Here is a 19,805-nt window from a genome sequence, read left to right as displayed (position 1 = left end):
GCATGTATATGCAAAGTTACCTGTATGCTACTTGTTTTTTATGTAACCAGGCATATCTGCATATAACCTAGAGGAGCACATAGCTATTTTGTGCTACACTATTTTAGCTAAAGATGGTAATTGGTGAACATGTTTGGGTGCGGATGGGGATGTAAAATCCCTTGAAAGACCCTATTATCCCTTAAAAAGACTAAAATTATCAAACATGATGAAGAGACGCACTTTCTATATCCCATCGGGTTGATCGACCCGAGATGTCAGCTATTGATGCTTTCTTCATTTAAGGGCTCCAGGACTAATATGTGGATCCATATAGTATAAAACATTTGGTCCCTAACTGTGAATATAGATTTTATTTACCCAAGTTGGGTTGACCTTAGATATCAAATGTCGATGCTTTCTTCGTCTAAGAGTTTCAGAGTAGACATGTAACATTCATAAGGTCAAGAAATTTCTACCCTAATTAATATTAATTGTTCCCTATTTGGAAAGAATGCATTAAATACTATGGTGTTTAGCTGATCTGCGACCCCAATTACATGTAAATTGATTCTCATCGTTGGGGATTTATTGATCATAATTGACAAGCCTTTGAATATTTAGAAAGAGAATCTAGCTGCAGTTGTATTAATTCCGGGACATTTTATATTTTATATGAAACGAAATGTAATTATTAAAGACCAAAAAGAAAGGGAGAAAAAAGAAAAACAGAAGTGGGAAAGGAAATGTTGAATGGAAACAAGATGAGCAATTTGTGGGAATAAAGAAAGGAAGAAGAATATTTTAGTTGTGAAAATCTGCAACTGTAAATAGGCAGAAGCCTGATGTGTTGTGCTTGTCCCATCACCAATCATGCTGCAGCATTTCACATTACTGTGAAATGTGTCTTTTCAAGAAGATGAAAAGCTGCGAAAGCATTCACAACTAAGTTCCTGTCTTGCTCTATATTTTAGGAAACTGATTGTACCATCTCATCTCCTCTTTACCACCACTTGCAAAAATGATCATGCCATTGCCACCCAGCTGCTTCATTTCTATAGACTTGCAGGAAATAAAAAATCACTTCTCTTTCAAGTCTTTTTCAGGAAGTTAGTAATAATTTTTGGCATTTGGAGATTCTTTTCCCAAATATTCTACAAATGGTTGATTACCTGCATTTTTTACTGGTGTTTGACAACAATTTTTTTATAAATCATAGAAATGATCAATTTCATCATTGATCGTTTGGGCAATGCCTAGAACATCAACTCATATTAGTGCTATTTATTGAACCATATCAGGTATGCATAGTCTTCACCAAGCAGAGCCGCAAGAAATGCTGTCGTGTTTTAAAAGAAAATTTGTGCATATCAAACAACAATACAAGGCAAAAATGAACAAGACACACTCTGCACCTTGCATCTGTGTAGAAACTCTCTAGTAGTACATTGTTATAAGCCTTGCTAGGTCATGGTTGCATCTGGTGCAGTGTCAAACATAAGTTTCCATAATGATGAGTGCGTATAAACAACAGGAAGGGGCAAACTCAGATAGATGACACGAGAAATATGCAATTAAAGAAAAACAAGGACACAACTAGACCTCTGCGCTTGTTTTCGACTAAGATGCTAAATTTTCTGTTCGTCTAGTTTGAATGAGTTAAACCTAACATTTACCAACTGAGCAGCAGCACGTGCAGCAGCTGATGCACGTTCAGCTGCAGCAATAGCAGCACGAGCCCGTTGCAATACATCAGATGATTGTATACTTGTGCTCTTGATCTCAGTGATTGGTTCTACATTTTGTTCTCTGGTTGACGATCCAATTATCCTGGGAGTCACAGAATTGCTGCCGAGCGAAGTGGGAGATTGCACGTAGCGGTCCACCTTTTTACCATTTAAAGAAGCCGCTGAATTGTCCACAGTAGATGCACCTTCCCGACGTTCCGGCGTCGAATGTGCATGAGGTTGTTCAGCTAGTTGTTTTGGTCCATTCTAAAATGTAAATAAATAGCAAACACAGAATAATTAGGTCAAGCAACTAAAGGAATTGAAAGTGAGAAACACAAATTAGAGAGTAGCATTTGGAGAATGTTAGTCCCATGAGAGTCATGACTCATACTTGCTTTCACAAGGTGAAAGAGCTGAACATCAAATAACTAGGTAGCAATAAGAAAAGCATATTACTAGGAAAACCCACAAAACATAGAGTCTAAAAATGACAGGTACCAGAAGATCCTCAGGTTTTTTGCTGAATTCTGTCTCGGTTTTAGTTGAATCCCAATTGATGTTATATTCTAGGGCAATTTCCTTTAGTACTTTCAGCTTTACATCTGCAGGTGGAGCACTCACCGAGAGCTTTTCAATTATCTGAAGTTACATATATATCCAACTTACAATTGGTATAAAGAGTCAATGCAAAGGAAATAAGCCAAACTGAATTAACTGTACGGTTGACACTGGTATCAGGGCGAAGCTCCGATGCAGCAGCTATGAATTCTTTGCCATATTTCACAGCAAATAAGTTCCTAACATGCAGCAGATCCGGCAAATCTGAACATCTGGGAGCTGCAAAGATTATGCTTGCAACTGCTTCCTGCAACTCTGTAGGGCATTCCCTGTTTTAATCAATAGCATGGCACAAAGTATTGACATTAAAAAAATCATACATACATTTCTTAATTTGTCAGGTTCATAACTAAAACGTGGATCATCAAATAAATCTTAAATACAAACAAGTCAACAAAGATTCTAGTCAAACAAACCTCTGATACACTTTAAGCAGGCCATATTACAGCTTTAATGCACTCGCATTATAAATATTATTGTATTTATATAAGGTCTTTCTCCAATCTTGTTTTTCTATTCTTCTTGGTACAATAATCCAACTCCTAAGAGTATCTCTCTCACAAGGCGAAATGTTCCACATTCATAAACCAGAAAATGTTAGCTTTTGTCTTATATGTTAAGTAAAGAAATTATTATGTCTACATATGCTTTGATTAAGGAGACTCTGCAACATACAGTCAAGGTACTCATCACATGGAAATGTGGTGCCAAACTGAGGATTCACCTTAAAAGCACAGCTATCATAGAAATGCCAGAAAGAAATGAATAATATTTATGTGCTTGTGCTTCTGAAATTATAGCACATAGCTGTGTGCATGTGACGCTGACAATGCTCACCATCCTCCATTACTTTGAAACCAGATCCAGCTCCACCATATGTACTACGACTAAAGTGTTATTTCTGTGAAAATCTTATTAAGCTTGATAATAAACCCAGTTCAGGGTTCAACCTCTACCTCAAAATTGGAAAATTTAGACAGGCTATTCTAAGATCATAGAAATAATCCATATTGTGGTTGCTGATTAGCAAAACCCTACACCAGAAATTTGCTTCTGACTGTACAAGGCATAATCCTATTTCGACAATACATTCCAAATCATCATCAGGGCATAAGCGTTCCTTCTGATTTTTCTTATGTGCCACAATATCAGAAGAAATTGGACATTAATATTAAATCCAAGGGAAGTGATCCAAGGTTTTTACCTCTGGCTTTCAAGAATCGGTACACGGGCAAGAACAAATTCACAGAACAACTCCAATATCTCGTAAACCTCCCATGTGTTCTGTTCCCGTATAACATGCTCAACCTATGCAAAATTTGTGGATAACAAATAAAACAGAAAGTATGATCAAATCATTGCAAACTGAGACTTGTATCAAGACTGGTGCTATACCCTAATTCGAGCAATGGCTTCTTGGCCAGTCTGCAGAAATTCTGCAATCTCCTTCCTCATAAGCTTTAGATGCACGTCTCGCTTATTTTGCAACAACTTGATGCGCGAGATTCCCAAGGTTAAACATGTTTTACTGCAAACCACCCATTAACATCTATAAATAACCACAAATATCAAGAATTAACCCCAACTATGATCACTTTGCAAAACAAAGGCGGCAAAGATGTAAAGACGGAAAAGGCGGCAGAAATTTAAAGTGGATTTCTCCAACTAGAGACTATCAGATTGCTCTATCTTTGATGCAATGAACCCGACACATGACAAAGCATCAAACTTCATATGTTTAAGAAACATTATAACTGCATTCACACATAATTAGTTCACTGTTCCATTTGGCTATATAAAAGGAACTTGATAATAGTCAAGAAACAACAAAAATTTCAGATCAAATATCACACACAAACGCAACGATACCAGTGCTTTATTTATCAAAGTACACTATATGTTAATTCCACATATACTTTCACTCTTCACTCCAGCCAAACACAGTCTAAAAGGCCCCTGATAAGACAACAAAATTTCAAATAAGTTACCAAATACAGAACATACACTCTGGTGTAGAGTCGCGTATACGAAACCCTACTTTCAGCTGAAACATATGATTTTTCAACAGTAATAAGGCCAAAAGAACAACGGCAACTACGAACGCAAGAAAGGTTTTTATGGAAGAAAAAAATTCGAGACAGAAATTAAATAATCCCAACCACGGACGAAGATCAGCAATTCTGGATGGTAGGCAAATGACTGAGTTGATTGAACACAGGGGAAACTGTTGGCCCAACAGAATCAAGATTATCAATTTCCTTACTCCAATTACAGATTATAAAGGAATTTCAGAAAACCCTGAGAAGTAAATTGATCGAACTAACCATTTTGCTCCCAGAAGTCCCCTGTTGAAGAGTTGATTCAGCACGGACATTCGGATGCCTTTTCAAGAGACGCAATTCAACTTTTGATAAATGTATACGGTGTAATCTATATAAAATTTTGCGTCTAACCGACGGATAATGAAACTTATGATTGAGATTTCGATTCTCGGAGTTGTCTTCATAAACTGGTAACCGGAAGAGAACATATACCATTTACGGGCCGGAGTTGAAATTTAGTGGAAAATTGCATATTAGTCCCCACATTTTAGGACAAACCCTGTTTGAGCATCACAGTTCGCCACATTGGACTAAAGTTTACTCTTTTTGGAACTATAGGGTTAAATTTTGAATAGACCTTAAAGTATGGGCGTAAAAGTATAATTTCCCCGACAATTTATCACCCAAGCTCGTAAGTCGTAATGTAGCCAGTTGCCATCAGTTGTATAGCAAGTTCTGAAACTCTTCGCCTACAATCAACCAAAGCTGAAGTGACTGCTTTTCTGTTTCCAAAATAGCTAAAGTGAGTCGAAATTTGGCATTGGACCTCCCTCCTACTCTCGAACAAAAGCTAATTTCACTCATACAATCATGTAAGACCCCGAAACAACTCCGACAAATCCAATCCCAGATTATAATCAATGCTAGTGATTACCAAAACCACCTCATAAGCTCCTATTTCCTCTCAAAATGTTCTGAACTGAAGCAAATAAATTACGCCCGACAAGTGTTCGACCAATTGGCAGACCGAAGGTACACGTCGCTTTGGAATGTAATGTCAAAAGGATATCTCCAAAATGATCTGTTCAATGAAGTAGTGGCGTTGTTTAGTGATATGATAAGGGAGAATGTGAAGCCTAATTGTTACACATTACCAGTGGTGTTGAAGTCGTGTTGCAAATTATTGGCTCTGAGAGAAGGCGAGGAAGTGCATTGCGTTGCAGTAAAAAATGGTTTCAAGTCTAATACATACGTTGGTACTAATTTGATTGAATTGTATTCAGGCGGGGGACGTGTAGGGTGCGCATATGGAGTGTTCAAGGAGATGGTTCTCAGGAATGTGGTTTCTTGGACTGCAATGATAAATGGATATGTCGCTAATGGTGATTTGGTTTCAGCAAGGAGGCTTTTTGATTTGGCACCAGAGCGGGATGTTGTGTTGTGGAATAGGATGGTTACAGCTTATACAGAGTCTGGTGATATGGTGGAGGCTAAGAGGCTTTTTGAAATGATGCCGGGTAAAGATTTGATGTCTTGTAATACTTTGCTGAACGGATACGCGAATAATGGGGATGTGGAGGGCTGTGAGAGATTGTTTGAGGCAATGCAGGAGAGGAATATTTTCTCTTGGAATGGTTTGATTGGAGGATATGCTCACAATGGCCGTTTTTTCGAGGTTGTTGGTGCCTTTAAGAGGATGCTGAGAGAGACTGATGTTCAGCCTAATGACGCGACACTGGTTACTGTGTTAACTGCTTGTGCAAGATTAGGAGCTCTTGATTTTGGTAAATGGGTGCATATATATGCTGAGAGTAATGGCTACAGAGGGAATATTTATGTGTGCAATGGTTTAATTGACATGTATGCGAAATGTGGGTTGGTAGAAACTGCAATTGATGTGTTCAAGAGAATGCATAAGAGGGATCTGATATCCTGGAATACAATAATTAACGCATTAGCTGTGCATGGTCATGGAGCTGATGCGCTGAGCCTTTTCAGTGAGATGGAAAATGCTGGAGAAAAACCAGATGGCATCACTTTCATAGGCATATTGTGTGCTTGTTCTCACATGGGCTTAGTTAAGGATGGATTAGATCATTTTCATTCAATGACTAATGAATATTCCATCGAACCTCAAATCGAGCATTATGGTTGTGTGGTTGATCTTCTGGCTCGAGGTGGACTTTTGGAGCAGGCTGTGGAATTTGTTCATCAGATGCCAATAAAAGCAGATAGTGTCATATGGACTGCTCTACTTGCTGCATCACGGGTCCATAAGAAAATCAAATTTGCAGAGCTGTCTCTACAAAAACTTATTGAACTCGACCCTAAAAACCCTGCAAACTATGTTATGCTATCTAATATATATGGGGAAGCCCGGAAGTGGAAAGACTTGGCACGACTAAAGGTCGCAATGAGGGATACGGGATCTAAGAAGGTGCCTGGATGGAGTTCGATCGACACTGATGATGGGTTTGTTGAGTTCTATTCTTTTGATGAGAGGCATTCGAGAACAGATGAGATTTATTGTGCCCTGAGAGGATTGACAAAGCTATTAAGATTATCTGGATATGAAACAGATCTTACGGAGCTCGGGCAAGAAACTAGACACCGCGCTACAGATAATCATTTTCATGATCTATAGATCTTGTGTATACTCTTCAGTTTGAGATTAAAGATTGTATGACATAGTTTCAGTAAGATACACTTACTGGTTGAAGCTGATCATTCTTGGAGAACCTACTATATATGGGGTGAAAGATGCAGTGATCATCGTGATGTCGATTCACAATAGACCGCACACAAGTTCTGATAAACTCCCTTGAGTTATGATTAGCTTAGTCTCTGTTTCTCATTGCAATTTTATCATGAATTTTGGTGCCAAGTTTATGTGCAAAAACTCGGTGGGAGCACCGAAGAACTTACGCAGGCCCAAGGGTCACAGAATGTACTCAACGTCTAGCCCATTAAAACCTAAAAAACTCTGAAGCCCATTTGCCTATCAAGTTGAGCCCTTTAAAAGAGGCCAGCGGCCCGTTAAGAGGTATATTTTGGGAAAATTGCAATTTTAATCTCGTAATTTAGGAGTTGATATTTCTGATCCTGTATGAAATTATTTTCACAATTAAGTCATGAAATTTTAAAACTTTGGCAATTTTAGTCTTTCGCTACTTATGATTTGCACATGACCCAATTAAATTGTAATACTAGCCCTATAAATCAATTCGTACATGACCAAAAATATCAATTCTCTAAGTTATATGATTAAAATGTCAATCCCGCCTAAGTCACATGACTAAAACCACAATTTAATTTTATCATGTGCAAGTTCACATATAATTTTTTGGTGAAATTGGCCAGAACAAGATTAATATTGCCAAAAATTTTAAGTTATAGAACTAAATTGAGAAAATTAATTCGTATAGGACCAAAAATATTACCCATAAATTACATAGTTAAAATTGCCTGAAGTTCGTTCGCACCCCTTAATAAGTTCAAATTATATTTGTTAATCTACATCCTCATAATCTAATTCAATTTACTATATAACTTTACATGATTTTTATGCACTATGTTCAGTCATTTTTATCCATTCAGTATAGAGTACGTATGTTTTATTTTACAGGGATGTATTTTATAAGATATGTATATTCATATATCTCTCTACTCACATTAATTAGTTAAAAATACTGATTTTGCATTAACTTAATGTCAATTAGGCTCGATCTATCTTAATTACAATCGGATCTATAGCTAGTTAGTTGGAAACATTCGAAACGTAATTATACGTATGAATCTGCAAATGTCTTTGATTTCACGTCGCATATACAATTCGATTAAGACATAGCCTATCATCAATTTACTGAAAATCCTTACATTGTCATGTGCATGATGGTGAAGGTGTAGACATTGAACTTCTCCTCTCTCAACAAGTTTGCAGCATAAAATTGAAGTAATTAATGTGAATATAAAGAAAGTGGAAGTCGCCCGCAGAAGCTTATGGAATGATGATAGCTTACAAGTTATCATACACCTTTTTGGTCAATGGCAAGGATAGTTCATATTTAAAGACTTTCGGGTATCTCTTTGTCATGATTAATTTATATCAGAAAAAGTAGACTGAAATATTCACCAATTTGTAGTTATACCCAGAAAAGGTTAATTATTTATGCACATTATAAAATAATTGAGGGAGAAGAAAAGGGTCCAGAGGTTAATTATTAAGGGGCCATGCAAATTAAGAATGTAGTAATATTTATCTATTGATGTGCTTAATTCCAAAGTGAGCATGCGTGCACAAGATGCTCTTCACCATGTGCACTCGCATTTCAATTCTTGAAAGAAAAATCTCAAGATCTTCACATTATGCCCCACAAAATCTTACAGGAGCCAACGTTCCTCTTTGCTATTTTCACCAAATTATTAGGCAATAATGGTAAGTATACAATAGATAAGCATATCTTCACTATAAGTCTTCAATGGAGGTTTTCTTCTTATCCTATGATTTAAAGATTTATAAAATAAGCTATTTCTCTCTTTCCATTGTTATTTTTCTTTTCAAAAGAAAGAAACGAGTACTCTAACGATCAGTAATTCAATGACCAACAACTAGAGAAAACAATAATGAGTAGTAAATGGACGTCATGTAAGTGAGACAAATATTCAAATAGCTCATAAGGTTGAAACATGTGATTTCATACTTGTTGAGTCCCGAGATATTAACCTTAATCATCAGAGTAAAGCCTTATCAATTACATACATAATTCTTTATCGATCGATGTTATCGTTTTCTTTACTGTTTACGTTATTATTTCCTGCAGTCCCACATTTTAATTGAATCAATAGTTAATTGGGAGTGTCCTCATCTTCTGTACAAGTGGTTGCTAATATGTATCTTTTTGGATGGTTGGCATCTTTGAATGTTGAATTTGTGTACAAGAGGAGAAAGAAAACTGATGCTAATGATTAGTTTGATCATGAGTTGATCATCATAATTCATATATACTGGTTTTCAAGCCAACCTTTTACTTTTAGATAAAAGTTGCATAATTACTTTTGATTTGGCTTCCCAGTTATCTTCAATTATTGCATGAACAAGACTACATATGATCAAATTTAATGAAAAGAAGTGTGAGAATACAAATAATTTGATGTAAGTTAGATGGTTATGTGAGAAAATTTAAATCAACACATTGTTGTATACCTCGTAACATTTTCAAGCTCATAATCGATTTCGCACAATTTTCTCCTTTAAAACAGAAAAAAAAGAAAAAAAATCAAGGGTGTAGTATGTGAAGGTTTGTGAGCTTTGAATTAATTTTCAAACGAACACCATCGTTTTTAACATAAATCATTGATATTCTTGTTTCATTGATTGGGTTTCGGGTGATTTATTTTCAAATTTTATATATCATTTTTAATGATTTTAAATTTAAATTCATAACGTAATTGTAATCAATTTACTCAAAAATAAAAAAAAATGTGCTTATTGTCAACAAATATTGCTAAATAGTTGTAGAAAAATCACTGAAATAATGAATCAGTACTGCTTGAAATAACTTTGAATATGTTGATCTTGATCATTGTAGTTTATGTCCTTTCGGAGAGAAAGGAAAAGAAAAAGCAGACGAAACTCATCACGAGCTATTTATATTTATATTTATTTTGAGATACTTTTCCTTTTTCTTCGACTTTTTTTTTCTTTTTTTTTTTAAATCTTAGATTCAGGGTCAAAAGTTTACGTTTGTTTATCTACACATGAAGATTAGTTGGATTTGGAGTAATGAATTATGATCTTAGCAATTATGAATTCCAAATCAGGAAATAATGTGATTTTTTGGATCGTAAAGATTGTGGCCATCTCGTGAACTTCGCACTTTTCTTATCTCCATTACTTGGAGTAATTAATTAATCAAAATTTGTTATTTCTACCTAACTAAAAGATCATTTGAAAATTGGCACAAGGGCTCAACCCTATTCCTCACTCAAAATAATCACTTTTATAAAAACAAAATTAATATTTAGCTACAAAATATGATTATTACATCGTTCAATATATTCAAATTTAAAATATGATTCAATATATTCAAATTTAAAATATGATTCAATACATCGATATTTTGAAATGAACGAACATGTTCAAATAAAACAAATAACTAGAAACTACAACTATATATACCCACATTTGTAAGACTTGATCTCACAATTTTATTATTCAAGCAAGTTTTTATTGATAAAAAAAAAGAAATAAATTAATTTCCAAACAGTGCATAATGAGATATATCTAACTTGCCTAATATATGATTCAGGCAATCCACGATTATTACCTAACAATCAGTACTGTATTTGTTGTTAGCGTGTTATGTCATTTAAATAAATTATATTTTTTATCCTGTTACCGTAGATCGTTAGTATTTATGATCCTATAACTTAGTTTTGATAAATTTAGTTATTAGTGTCTCATATTTGGTCTTTTTTGACAAATTTAATCCTGTATCAATAATTTTGACATTAACGATCTCTAATTACAAAACAAGAAATGAAAATTTATGCCAGTGTTAAGGAGTTCAAAATTATAAACACATGACAAAATTTGCACCAAATGTGAGATATTCAGGACTAATTAAGTTCGTCAAAAAAAAAGAATAAATGTGTGAATAGAGTAAATTGCAGGATCAAAAGTGCAAACGATAAATATTTACAGGACCACAAATATAGTTTTACGTTTTATTTATATTATATCAAATCTTGCAATTAAAAAAAAAGGAAATAAAAGAAATGGACGATTTATGAGCATACACTATACTAATTGTAATAAATAAATTGAAATTAAATAGAAGCAATGGGGTGTTCCCCACCAACATTCCAGGTTTCCACCAAACCCCAAAAACTAGGATCACAAGCGTGAATGCATAATAGTGTCTGGGTTTTGTCCTTAAATAATATAATTTGTAGCATATAAGTCTGTATTTCGTGATGTAATTCATGGGGCCATGTGAGACATGTCCGGGCTCCCTGTCGAGCTCAGCAGCCAATTGGGTGCGAGCCACCCCCCACGCCGGTCGGTGCACCACTTTGGGAATTTAGAATTGACCCAACCATCATGCTCCTTACTTGTGGAGGCAGAATTTCATGCCCTCATCAAGTTAAACAATACAAATTAATTAATTTCATTTATTTTCTTCAAATTTATTTATTTTTATTGGTTAGTAGTGAGTTTTTTTTTATTTAGTTTGAGAATTTGTGATTAATTAAATACATTTTCAACTTAAATTTGAAAAAAATTCGTACGTTTATACATATTGACTTTTTTAAAGTTAAAATGATAAGTTATTATTTTTTAAATAAATCGATTACGACCATTCATATCAAATATAAATGTATAACAACTATCGATAATATAATAATATATACTAATCATCATTATCATACAATTATATCTAATCAACAACTACGGTTAAAATAAAATATATATAATATTAAAATAGAATAATATCTCACACATTAGTAAAATTCAAACTCATCATCTTAAAAAAATTAATGCCATGAAACATATATAAATGGGAATTCAAAATTGAATGACCCCATCACAAGCAAGAAGTGAACTCTATATTTTACATATGCGCCCGTGAACGATTTCCCATATTTGACATAATTATTTCTAGAATTTCACATGTCTCAATAATTTATTTACAAATTAGAATTAATTTTTGTTGTTTAATTATGTAAGTAGGTACATGACGGGGGACCATATTTGGATTTTCATAAATAACAAAACAGCCCCTATATTTCATTTTAATAGTTCAATAACTCTAAATTTATGCATTTTTCATTCTGGACGTCGATTCAATCTAAATTCAACCAGAATTGAATCCAATAATAAACTTGATTTTCATATCTGTCCTATCAGAATTGGATGAACGGTTCATGATGATTCATACGATTTGATAATTCTTATAAATGTATATATAGCCCTCAAATGGTAAATTTCACCTCAATTAACATTAACGATTTAAATATCGAAAAGATATAATATAAGTTTTTTTTTTTAATATTGTTCTTATCAACGTTTGTGAGTGCAAGTGGACTGGAAAAGATATTACAACTTGAGACTGGATCAAAAAAAATAAAGTTTACCTAATTTGAGTCCAAAACTTAGATCAGTACAGATATTTTTCATCCATTGAAATTGGACGACCTTTACAAAGAGGAATTAATCAATGTTCATGTATATTAACAAGTTCACAGAGTCGATTATGGAATCAATGATTATCTTCTACAATTTCAAACATGTAATTAAATTCAAACCTAACTAAGGATATTGACCTCTACGCTCCCTCCCTCCCTAAAACATCATTAGATTAAGGTGGAGGCCTAACTATGAAGTGCAATTAACTTTGTTTGTCATGATTTATATGATGTTTTCTTCACTAATCCTACAATAAACCTAACATGAATTGATCAATACTAATTAAGTCCGCATTAATTAGTGATAATAATGTAGAAATTAACTTCTTAGAAGTACATTGGCATGACCACCTCATTAAAATTTAAACTGTTAGAGATGAAAACCATTTAATATGAAAAATACGGAGTTGTATAGGCGCAGGAATTTAAGTTGTTTGAGGTTTATAGTTCTAGCAATGGATAATGCTGGAACCATGCATGTTTATTTCAATAGCATCTTATTTATGTCAAAGATGTCTAATTTAAGTTCGATAAACCTAAAGTCTTTTAATTAGTAGGTTTTGAGTTTGAATTTTATTAAAAACACAAAAGAATTATTACTTGCTGATTATGATAGCTATCAATAATTGAAATTTTTTTTATTATTAAATAATTGCATTGTAACATTTATCATATGATTATAGTAAATTCACTTGGGAAAAAGGAAAAAACAATAAGTAAACCACATATATATTTGGATTAATTGTGTTTGAGATATCAAATACTTATATCTCTATCTTTTAATTAAACATTTGATGATATAATAAACATTAAATAAGGTCATAAGTATTGAATTCCAATTTCACCACTATATGTCCACAAATGGAAATGGCCAATAATATATCGATCTAGTAGTGAAAATTGACTTTCAATTACAAATTCAAGATCATGGTTTGAGTTTTATTGAAAATTTAAATATTTTTGTCTCCATATATATGAATTTATTGTAATTTAATATTTTTTATCATATTGGTATAATTATTTAATTAATATATTATTTAATTTATTAAAACATTAACATAATTATATATTTATCGCATGTATAAAAGGAGAAAAGTAATGGAAATGCTAAACTTTAGAAGTAAATACCATCCATGAGGTGTATTAGATAGAGTCGACCCCCTTTTCATTACACTTCCTCTCCAATTCCATCATTGCACTCTTAAATGATTGCCATGTGATGCAGAACTCATTTGGAAGGACAAGATCTATTAATTGTGTCTAACTTTTTTAGTCTGGTTAATTAATCTGCCAAACCATATATTAATCAGAAAAGATTACAATTCTTAAATAAAAGTTGTATTTGATGTAATTATATATAAATTTTATGTGGTTTGAAAATTACATCTAATATTCTTGATGTTTGCTTTTATCTAACAAATAGATACATCTGTTAGTCAAAAAACTCACTGAATTTGTTGATATTAACAAAAAAGTTGATTGAAAATATGTATTCCCCCTCCCTCAATTGACTCATTACTGATCTATTGTAGGTCAAACAAATTTTTTCTGACCAAATTACACTCCTACATCTTCACACACTAATGCATGTGAAGAGGTATATTTTCACCCTTATAAGGATATTCTGGTCACAAAAGATTTTTTTTTACCTGCATGAAATGAGTAATAAGTTAGTTGGGATAAATATGAATTTTCATTCAACTTTTTTGTTAATATTAGCAAATTTTAAATTTTGACTAACGAGAAAATCTATTTGTTAGATAAAAACAAAAATCGAGCATACAAAATATAATTCAAAACTATAGAATGTCTTAGTGTAACACCAAACCTTAGAGGAGGAGTGTAACTACCCATAAAAATTCATTAAGAGAGAGAAAATATTACCATCTATAATTATGATGAGCGAAAATAAAGAATTTGAATGTATTAAATGCTACACATCTCTTATTTCTAATACTTATTACTTTTAAATGCAGCAATCGTTCAACGAAATTCTTTTCTTAAAGAAACACAACTCTCGTGACTGAAGCAGCACACATACACACAGTTGCATGTGTATATGCACACACTAAAAGCCTCCATATAAATTAAGGTCTTTGCCCCCCCCCCCCCCCCCTCTCTTTTAAATTATTTTCTTGTCCGTGTCAACTTCTTCCATGTGAAGATTAAGAATTCATGATGATATTTTCTGGAATATTTCTTGCCCAAAATACTTTAATTGATGGCACAAGTTGCTTAAATTAGAGCAACATGATACAATTTTGTATTAATTCTTAGTGGTAGGAATTTGACAATAATTTAACTGAAAATTATCAATTCAAATAGAGAAAAAAAAATTCTATAGAAATTTTTTTTAAAAAAAAAAAAAAAGAGAAAGAAAGAAGAGCATCGCAACCAACTTCACACGACAAAAACGTTATTGAGTGCATAAAAAGATATCTTGAACAAAGAGTCTTTTCCTTTCCGTTGCATTTTTTTAGGTTAATTACACTTAATTAAACCCATATAAAAAATATGAAATTATATTTTTTTTCAATTTTTTTTAAAATTATACTTATATAATTTCTTTGAAAAATTCATTGTTTACACCTAATTCTTTTTTGTTAGGGTTTGTACAAAAAATATTGATGTTAACAAAAACAATTACATAATTTTTTTTATTTTATCACTCATTTAATATCCCCATATAATATTTTTGTACTTATAAAGACTGTAATAATGTTAACCTTACTCCATATATATATATATTATATTTATCCCTTTAACTACAAAAATATATATTAAAATATTAAATGAGATACAAAATAAAAAATATATATTTTCTTTTAACATCAGCATTTTTTGTTCAAATTCTAATTGAAGGGGCTTAGGTCTAAACGGAGAATTTTTTTAGAGGGGGTGTAAGTGTACTTTTAAATTTTTTTTAAGAAAAAGTATAATTTTATATTTTTAAAAGGGTTTTAAATATAATTAATTTTTTTCCTGACTAACTCATTTACTAATAAAAGTAATCCTCGTAAAAAGAATAAAGTAAAAATATGCTGTAATTTATTTTTTCTTGCATATATCTTAAAGACAAAAGCAGGGTAATTTATTTTGTATTATTTGATATGAACTCATTTGAAAATGGTTCCAAAAAGTTAAAATAGCATCTTAACATTTTGAAAATAAAAAGCATTTAAACCCCCCACCCCAACCCACCCTGTCTTTTATTGTTTTTCATATTTTGATCTGTATATTATCTATTTTTTCTTTATTTATTAATTATATTGTTCAGCTACCATTTATACCAAGGAACGAAGTGTATTAAAGACGGAGAGAAAATAAAAATAAAAGAGTAGTTGAACATTTGAACTCTTATAAATGGTAAATACAGACAATAAAGACAATATTAGTAGCGAAAACATAAAAATTAGTAGGAAATTATTGGAGTGAAGGTGGTCCGAAACAAGGTGTTAAATGTCTTTTAAGTTTGATGAGAAAATTGTCTGACTGGTCAAACGCAAGTGGTAGTAGCCCGTCCGTACGCCATTATGTGGATTTTCTAGGCACCACCTTACGGAGTCTGCGCGTTATTGTAGGCAACACTGTTTAACGAGCAAAAAGCATACGTACAAAAGAGTGACCAACATAAAATTCGCTCTCCTTCTTGTTCCACCTTAAGGATCCATGTATATATCTCTTTCCATTGATTCTAATGTCCAAATTGAAATTACAGTTACTGTCCAATTTAGCATCCTTTTTCATATAAATGGCACCAAGATATACTAGTTCAACGGGAAAATTCTTGTATAAATCAAATTTGGTTGAATCAAACTAATTATAAAGCAAGTATAATATACTTTCATATGATTGGTCAATTTTTTTGAATTCTAAACCAATCACACAGAAAGTATATTGCATTTATCATATAATTTATTAAAATTCGACCAAACTCCAAATGCTTTTACTATTCATGAGGATATAAGAGACCAACTAGTCAATATACAGTTATTTATCGTAGTTGGTCGTCATTTGGATTGTTGTCCAAACATTTTTTCTCAACTTCTTGGCTCTTAGTAATATCTCACTTAGTTTTAATTTTTTATATAATTTTAATATTTTATCAGATTATTGCTCGTTTGTTTAATTATAAGTAGATCCCTTTTTATAATTTTTAAAAGTAGTTCAAAACAAGGTCTAATTAGAGTTAGTTTGATAAATTATATGATTAAAACATATACCCATTAAACTTTATTATTTTAATTAATTAAAGGGAGGATGAAGAGTATATATTATGGGGAACTTGGTAGAAAAGAGTGACGAGTCCTTACACGCCCCGTTTCCTGAATCAAATATAAATACGTTCACTTTTTCAATTCTCAAACACACAGAGACAGTATGAGGAGGGGCAAGGCAACAGGCAACTGGATGTATATATATAGGGGGTCCGGGGGGATGTAGATAGAAACGTGAGAGAAGGAATAATGTATGAATGCAAGCATAATCATAGTGTAGGAGTTTGGTCTCGTGAGAGAAAAACAAGAGTTGAAGCCAAGAATTAAAGCAGCTGAATAATGATATATGGAGAAAAGCAATGGTTTCAAGAATGAGCACCACCACCACCATCATACATATATCTATATTCATCACTCGCAACAGCTCCAGACAAAAGATCCATATCCCACACACACTCTATCATATATATATGTATATATATATATCTCTGCTAACATAACCGCACCAACTCTTCATCCACTCCTCATTCCGTTTTGATCAGCTGCCACAATAACCACGTACAGTACTATCATCACACCCCCCCACACACAAAACATCTCTCACTCTCTTTCTCTCTCTCTCTCTCGATCTCCACATTGTTTGTTTTCCTTATGAGAAGATTAGCAATCTTTACAAAAACCCATCACTTCCCTTACAAAAACAACTACACCTTCCTCTCCCTCTCCTCTTCAAATAAGCCCTCCTCCAGGTGGGCTCACATGTCCACCCCCTCCGTCGTCCGCCGCCACAGGAAAATCATTGTCATTATGGGCCCAACCGGCTGCGGAAAATCCAAACTCTCCGTCGACTTAGCCTCAAGATTCTTCCCTTCATCCGAAATCATTAACTCAGACAAAATCCAAGTCTACCGTGGCCTCGACATCACCACCAACAAAATCTCATTACCCGAACGCAAGAACGTCCGCCACCATCTCCTCGGCGATTTTGATTCATCCGATTCACACCCCGAGTTCACCCCCTCCGACTTCCGCTCTTCTGCTTCCTCCGTCATTTCTCAGATTCTTTCCCGCCGCAGGCTGCCCTTCATTGTCGGCGGCTCAAACTCCTTCATCTATGCTTTGTTGGCCAAGAAATTCAATCCAGAGCTGGACGTGTTCAGCGAGTCAAACGCGGGGGAAGATTCCGTCTTTTGCAAAGAGCTCCGCTACAGCTGCTGTTTTCTCTGGGTGGACGTCTCTCTACCAGTGTTAAACCAGTACTTAGTCAAGCGAGTTGATGACATGCTTGAATCGGGGATGTTGGAGGAGTTAGCCGAGTATTTCGAAAATGGGGGGTCGGATTCAGTGAGTAAATGCGGGTTGAAGAAGGCGATCGGGGTGCCAGAGTTGGAAAGATATTTTCAGACGTATAATAAGAACAACGGAAAGGAATGGAGGATGGATGATGATGATGATGAAGATGAAGAAAAGAGGGTGGCGTACGAGGAGGCAGTAAGGGCCATCAAGGACAACACGTGTCAGCTGGCGAAGAGGCAACTGGGCAAGATCCTACGGCTGAGGGACGGGGCGGGGTGGGACCTGAAGAGGGTTGATTCAACGGCGTCGTTGAGGGCGGCGATGGAGGGTGGGGGGAGGAGGATGGCGGATATTTGGGAAAGACAGGTGGTGGAACCAAGCGTGAAGATTGTGAAGCAGTTCTTGATGGAGTAGGTTTTCCAGCTATTTCCAGCTCCTCTCCTCAACAATCAACATTCCCCCTCCAACATCTCTCTCTCTCTCTCTCTCTTGCTTGTTAGAGTAATATTTTCCTCTTTTTTCGGGGGGTTAATTTAATTTTCTGTTTTCTTCGTGTAAAAGTTTACACAATTGTCTTTGAGGGTGGGTGCGGGGCTCGGCGGCCATTTTTGGGGAATTAGACAGCCTCCCACATCAAAATCCACGAACTAATTTCCCTTTTTCCATCCCGTTCTGCTAACTATAAATACAAGAACAAAGTCAAGAAAAATTTTCTTATTGCTTTTTTCGTTTTTTGAGCTTAACCTCTTTGTAATTTGGCGAGAGATCATAAAAATTTTGGAGCGTGGAAACGGGAGAATGCGGCAATTGTTCTATGTTCTTGTTTCCTTTGGTAAAAATTTGATTTTGCCCAGATGAATATTTGTACCAAAATAAATTATGAATCATTAGATTCACAAATGATGATAATACGTATAATGATATGAATAAAAATCTACATAAACAATATCAACAACTTATAATTGATATAAATACAAATTTATATGAACTACATCACCAAACCCCCGTATATTCTCCCCTTATCATTATTCGGACTCGGACAGTTTTGCTATTAAGGTACAAGGTTTGCCTTTTGATGTTTCGGCGACATAACCCGCAACCATTTTTAAGAAATAAACTAAACTAAACTCTTACACTCGACCCCATATGGCATGTTCATTTCATGCGTACCTCAGCCAAATTATTACGACATTAATAAATATTAAGTGGACTGATGGAATAACTAAAAGTTGAGCAACTTTTCGAAATTTTCTAATTTTCTAAACAAATTCCAAGTTCTCACTGTCACACAGCCAAATATAGCTACATATGCTCTATTTAGCATGATAACTTTTCCGAGTAAACTTGCAAAGGTTCATCAGTTTTCTTAATTAATTATGTTTACTAATTTGAATCAAACATTTTCAAACCCGAAAATTAAAGAAGGGAATTATGTTCTATATATATATATCAAAGAAGGGGAATTACTTGAACTAAGTTTGATCAAGACCTAAACCAATTATATGACAAGTATAATACATTTTTCGTGTGACTGGAGTACAATTAAAAAAAAGTAATTTGATTTGAGTAAGAATTTTTCATCCAAACTTATTGAAATTAAATGAAAAAATATAGAGAAACGTGGCACGGGGGTTCAGTGGTTTCATGCATGTCCTTAGCTGTTCACTTACTGCTTGAGGTAGAATACATAGCTGAGAGGAATGAATAGAGCAGCAAAATGTGGTCCTGAGATCATA

General features: G+C 33.8%; 3 protein-coding genes across 4 annotated transcripts; 2 read left to right on the top strand and 1 right to left on the bottom strand.

Moving 5' to 3' along the window:
- Positions 1–1,303: 1,303 nt before the first annotated feature.
- On the bottom strand, positions 1,304–4,879 carry LOC105160892 (Regulator of Vps4 activity in the MVB pathway protein). Of its 2 annotated transcripts, XM_011078401.3 has the most exons (7): positions 4,652–4,879; positions 4,487–4,551; positions 3,723–3,855; positions 3,532–3,635; positions 2,425–2,596; positions 2,208–2,348; positions 1,304–1,973 (listed from the first exon to the last, which is right to left on the bottom strand). In XM_011078401.3, exons 1-7 carry the CDS (start codon positions 4,862–4,864, stop codon positions 1,608–1,610), a joined length of 1,194 nt encoding a protein of 397 aa, XP_011076703.2. In that variant the 5' UTR covers positions 4,865–4,879; the 3' UTR covers positions 1,304–1,607. The 2 variants fall into 2 exon arrangements, with proteins under 2 accessions (XP_011076703.2, XP_011076713.1); XM_011078411.3 differs by lacking the exon at positions 4,487–4,551 and having other exon boundaries at positions 4,652–4,844.
- Positions 4,880–5,139: 260 nt separating this feature from the next.
- LOC105160883 (pentatricopeptide repeat-containing protein At3g29230) lies at positions 5,140–7,253 on the top strand. The gene has a single exon (XM_020694807.2). It carries the CDS (start codon positions 5,424–5,426, stop codon positions 7,011–7,013), a length of 1,590 nt encoding a protein of 529 aa, XP_020550466.2. The 5' UTR covers positions 5,140–5,423; the 3' UTR covers positions 7,014–7,253.
- Positions 7,254–16,929: 9,676 nt separating this feature from the next.
- Positions 16,930–18,730, top strand: LOC105160874 (adenylate isopentenyltransferase). Its single transcript, XM_011078378.3, has one exon. It carries the CDS (start codon positions 17,425–17,427, stop codon positions 18,481–18,483), a length of 1,059 nt encoding a protein of 352 aa, XP_011076680.1. The 5' UTR covers positions 16,930–17,424; the 3' UTR covers positions 18,484–18,730.
- Positions 18,731–19,805: the final 1,075 nt, after the last annotated feature.

This window comes from Sesamum indicum, linkage group LG1, assembly GCF_026168435.1.
Source record: "Sesamum indicum cultivar Baizhima isolate 11 linkage group LG1, ASM2616843v1, whole genome shotgun sequence".
Taxonomy (NCBI): domain Eukaryota; kingdom Viridiplantae; phylum Streptophyta; class Magnoliopsida; order Lamiales; family Pedaliaceae; genus Sesamum; species Sesamum indicum.
Note: the sequence above shows the minus strand (reverse complement) of the source record. Positions and strands in the feature narration are given on the sequence as shown.

Coding starts and splice junctions, on each gene's coding strand:
- LOC105160874 (XM_011078378.3), top strand. CDS start 17,425: ATGAGAAGATTAGCAATCTTTACAAAAACCCATCACTTCCCTTACAAA.
- LOC105160892 (XM_011078401.3), bottom strand. CDS start 4,864: ATGGTATATGTTCTCTTCCGGTTACCAGTTTATGAAGACAACTCCGAG. Junction 2,597..3,531: donor CCGATTCTTGAAAGCCAGAG/GTAAAAACCTTG, acceptor TGATTAAAACAG/GGAATGCCCTACAGAGTTGC. Junction 2,349..2,424: donor ATACCAGTGTCAACCGTACA/GTTAATTCAGTT, acceptor ATGTAACTTCAG/ATAATTGAAAAGCTCTCGGT.
- LOC105160883 (XM_020694807.2), top strand. CDS start 5,424: ATGTCAAAAGGATATCTCCAAAATGATCTGTTCAATGAAGTAGTGGCG.